Raw genomic sequence first — 4416 nt, 5'->3', positions numbered from 1 at the left:
CATTCAGTTAGTATTTCTATCTTCTGTCTGCATGCCAGTACCACAGATACCCTGGGGCCTCTCTGGGCACCTCTAGAATATAATTTCCGCTTACAGAGTGGGACAACACTCAGACTTAATTCTGAGCCCCTTGAACTCAAGAAAACTTTCAACATGGCTTTTATCCTTTAGGAGAGACAGAAGATGGCTCTTATGTGATAAATTATAACCTCAAGCCCATTCAGCTCCCCCAAACCAACTTCCATTGAATCAAGTCTGACTCACAAGAACTATATGAGAAATCCTAAAAATGCCCCCAAATGGCTACACTTGAGCTAAACTAGGTGTTAGACTTGTTTTTCCGGTTTCTTCTGGAAATGAATGCATGCTGACTATTCCCCTTGTTTTCAGTCTTGCTTGCAAAACTAATTGAAGCAGGTAATTGTTTTCCCCTTAAACTAGACATTTTGTTTTGTTAACAGTTCCCCATCAACCCATGTCATCATTAATTTAACTATGTTCTGGGGATTGTTTGTATAAGGGATTTGTTGGTACTCCCCACCCCACACACCCTTAGATGAATTGTCTCTCCTCTTGACTGTCACCAGATCATTACTGTATGCTCCTCCAGGCAGTAATTTTCCTTTCCTGATAAACGGAAGCTGAATCTGGTTACCTAGTGGTAAGGAGTTGTGCTGTCAACTCAGAGGCAGGAGGTTTGAACTCACATCTTGCTCCATTAAAGAATGATGGCCAGCCTCTTCCTGTGTGACTTACAGCCTCTAAAAACCTACTGGAGGGTCAGCTATAAGTTGGTTCTGACTTGAAAGCATATAAGAAACAACAATATATTTCGGTCTGCCTATGGGTCAGGTTTTGCCAGAATACTGAAGAGCAACAACGTCAGTCTGGAGACTAAGGTGCGCCTGATCCAGGCCATAGTCTTCACAATTACTTGCTATGAATCAGAAAGCTGGACAGTGACCTAAGGATGATAAGGAGAATTGATGCCTTGAGCTGTGGTGCTGGGGAAGAGTATTGAATATACCATGGACTGCCAGGAGAACAAACAGGTTGATAATCCCAGAGAGAGTGAAACCAGGCTGCTCCTTGGAGGCAAGGATTCTGAAGCTTCATCTGACATACTTTGGACATGCTGCAAGGAGAAGTCAGTCTTTGGAGAGGAATGTCATGCTTGGGAGGGTGGAGGAGCAGTGTAAGAGAGGAAGACCCTGGATGAGATGTATTGATTCAGTGACTGGGGTAATAAAGGTAGGTGTGTCAGAGACCATAAAATGGGCACAGGATAGAGCAGGGTTCAGGGCTATTGTGCAGAGGGTTGCTATGAGTCACAAGCAACTCAAAGGCACATAGCAACAACAACAACAGTAACAACTGTGAATATCAGCCTTGAGGGACTTTCTCTCTGGGAAGCAAAACCCAACAGCAACCCTCTGTTGGATTTCCTTGGCTGTAAATCTTTATAGGATGAGACTGACCATCTTTCTACCTTGGAGTGCCTGGTAAATTAGAACTGCTGTTTTGTCTTAGGACTAAGCAGCTGTGCTACTGAGCCAGAGGTGAACAGTTCGAATCTACCAGCTGCTCTGTGGGAGAAAGATAGACAATCTCCTGCCATGCGATTTACTGCTTCTGAAAACTCCCTGGAGAGTCACCAGTGGGCTGTTTCTGCCTCAGTGCTATGTAACTAGAGCTTATTTTTTGTTGGCAACCTAGTGAGGTTATCCTACACTGTGAGGGCTCCTTCATGTGAGTCCAGGGCTGAGTTTCCGACACAGTGGTTAAGTGCGCAGCTGTTACCTGAGAGGTTGGTGTTTTGAATGCAGCCAATAACTCTGTGGGAGGAATAACTGTAAATATTACAACCCAAGTCCACGTTAGGGGGCAGCTCTGGTGAGCTGGAGTGAACACAGCAGCACCAATAACATTACATTCATTTGTGAGCTGGGAAGTTGGAGCGACGACAGTGAGGTATCATCAAGTGGAAGCATGTGGTCTGGAACTGTTTTGTCAGACTTGGGGCGTGGGGTGGAAGTGAAGGGGGTCTGGAGGGTCAGAGGCCTGGCTCCCCTAACTCTATCCTCTGTCTTCCCTTGCAGAGAAATGGAGGAGGAGGATTACAACATCTCCCTCAGCTATTACGATGAGTACCTCGAGGACACAGCCTCCATTGTCGTCTTGGAAGAGGTGTCCCCCCACCGGGAAGTCACAGTGGCCAGGACCTTCCTGGTGGTGGTGTACAGCGTCGTCTGCTTCCTCGGGATCCTGGGCAACGGCCTGGTCATTGTCATCACCACGTTCAAGATGAAGAGGACCGTGAACACCGTGTGGTTCCTCCACCTGGCCGTGGCCGACTTCCTGTTCAACGTCTTCCTGCCCTTCCACATCGCCTACGCCGCCATGGACTACCACTGGGTGTTCGGGAAGGCCATGTGCAAGCTCAGTAACTTCCTGCTCATCCACAACATGTACACCAGCGTCTTCCTGCTGACCGTCATCAGCTGCGACCGCTGTGTGGCCGTGCTGCTCCCGGTCTGGTCCCAGAACCACCGCGGGGTCAGGCTGGCCTACATGGCGTGCACGGTGATCTGGGTCTTGGCCTTCTTCCTGAGCTCTCCGTCCCTCGTCTTCCGGGACACGACCAATCATCACGGGAAGATCTCCTGCTTCAATAACTTCAGCCTGTCAGCAGCCTCACCATCTGCTCATGGGGAACCGGACTCCACCGCGTACACTCGGCACGTGGTGGTGACCATCACCCGCTTCCTCTGTGGCTTCTTGATCCCTGTCCTCATCATCACAGCCTGTTACCTCACCATCGTCTGCAAACTGCAGCGCAACCGCCTGGCCAAGACCAAGAAACCCTTCAAAATCATCGTCACCATCATCATCACCTTCTTCCTCTGCTGGTGCCCCTACCACACGCTCTATCTCCTGGAGCTCCACCACACCAAGGTGCCTGGCACCGTCTTCAGCCTGGTCTTGCCCTTTGCCACCGCCCTTGCCATTGCCAACAGCTGCATGAACCCCATTCTGTATGTGTTCATGGGTCAGGACTTTAAGAAGTTCAAGGTGGCCCTCTTCTCCCGCCTGGCCAATGCTCTGAGCGAGGACACAGGTCATTCCTCCTTCCCCAGCCACCGGAGCTTTACCAAGACGCCATCGATGCATGAAAAGGGCTCCACGCATGAGCGAGAGACCAGCGTGCTTTGAGCTGGCGCTTGGAAGCCCTCAGCGGACAATGTCAATGCAGAGACCAAAGACAAACACCTGAAAACCAAGGTTAAGACGTCTTCAGCCAGTGGTGCCCACTGTATTTTGCATGAGCGAGAACAATGTTTTGAATAGAAAATCCAGTGCTTGAAACTCTTCTATGAGCAAGTATGTCAAGTGGCTCCCAGCTTTGGACCAACAACCCGTGCTTCTTATATAGGACCAAGCTTGACAAGTCAAGGGGGGATGAAGGAAGAATTCTCAAAAATACCACCATGAACTGGTGTTGATCTAAGACAGTGGGGCTAAACCACCTACTGTGTGCTCTCCGGGGTGACACATTTCACACACCCTGTGTTTGGTGTTAGCTGAGTGATGATGACCTCTTGCTCCATAAACAAACCCCCAAACAATCACCACCACTTAAAAAGCCCAGCTGCCATCCAGTCTAAGCCAGGTCATTGCAGTGGAACTGTGTGCCCCACAGTGTCCATCCAGGGCTGATTTTTCAGACGTTGATTGCCAGGCCTTTCTTCTTAGGCACCTGAGGGTGGATTCCAGCCAGGGTTTTGGTTAGCCGCCAAGAACGGGAGTTGTTTGCCCTACTAAGGGACTCTCTTACCTCCATACACCTATGTCAATATACTCTCTTATTGCTATTGAGTCAGAAACAACTCGCAGCTGTTCCTCCATAGGGTAGCTGAGGCTGCAAACCTCATCTTTTGTTCCAAGGAGCCCGCTGGTGTATTTGAACTGCCAGTGAGGTGCTGCCTTTTTGGGTCAGCAGCCCACGATCCAATCCCTACGGATCATGCCAGCAGGGCTCCCTCCTAACCAAAACTCAAAACCTCATTGCTGAGGAGTCAGAACCGACTCAGACTCACCCTCCAGTGGGTTTCCAGAGGACCTTGTCTGTCTTTCTCCCACTGAGCAGCTGGTGGAGTCCAACCAACCGCCTGCCTTTGGGTTGGCAGCGCAGCTCCTTGCCCACCAGGCCACCAGAGATCCCTCCTACATTAACAGTCAGTTAGTAAACAACAAACCAACAAAAATCTCATCACTTTGGGTTAAGGTCAAGGTCTCTCTCGAAGCACTTACGTTATTACCTGGGAGAAGGTGGTGGGCAGGTCAGCGCATCAACCCTCAGCATCCTGGATGAGCTGGGAAGCCCCTGAGCGGTTGGGACCCTTAGGCAATGAAGAC

General features: G+C 49.8%; 1 protein-coding gene across 1 annotated transcript; it reads left to right on the top strand.

The window, feature by feature from the left end:
• The first annotated feature begins 2103 nt into the window (after window positions 1–2103).
• CMKLR1 (chemokine-like receptor 1) lies at window positions 2104–3213 on the top strand. The gene has a single exon (XM_006894822.1). The coding sequence runs from the start codon at window positions 2104–2106 to the stop codon at window positions 3211–3213; it is 1110 nt and encodes a 369-aa protein (XP_006894884.1).
• Window positions 3214–4416: the final 1203 nt, after the last annotated feature.

This window comes from Elephantulus edwardii, unplaced genomic scaffold (genome assembly GCF_000299155.1).
Source record: "Elephantulus edwardii isolate Elephantulus edwardi_28Jun2011 unplaced genomic scaffold, EleEdw1.0 scaffold00151, whole genome shotgun sequence".
NCBI lineage: Eukaryota > Metazoa > Chordata > Mammalia > Macroscelidea > Macroscelididae > Elephantulus > Elephantulus edwardii.
The sequence above is the reverse complement of the archived record's forward strand: the minus strand, read 5'-3'. Positions and strand labels throughout refer to the sequence as shown.

Coding starts and splice junctions, on each gene's coding strand:
- CMKLR1 (XM_006894822.1), top strand. CDS start 2,104: ATGGAGGAGGAGGATTACAACATCTCCCTCAGCTATTACGATGAGTAC.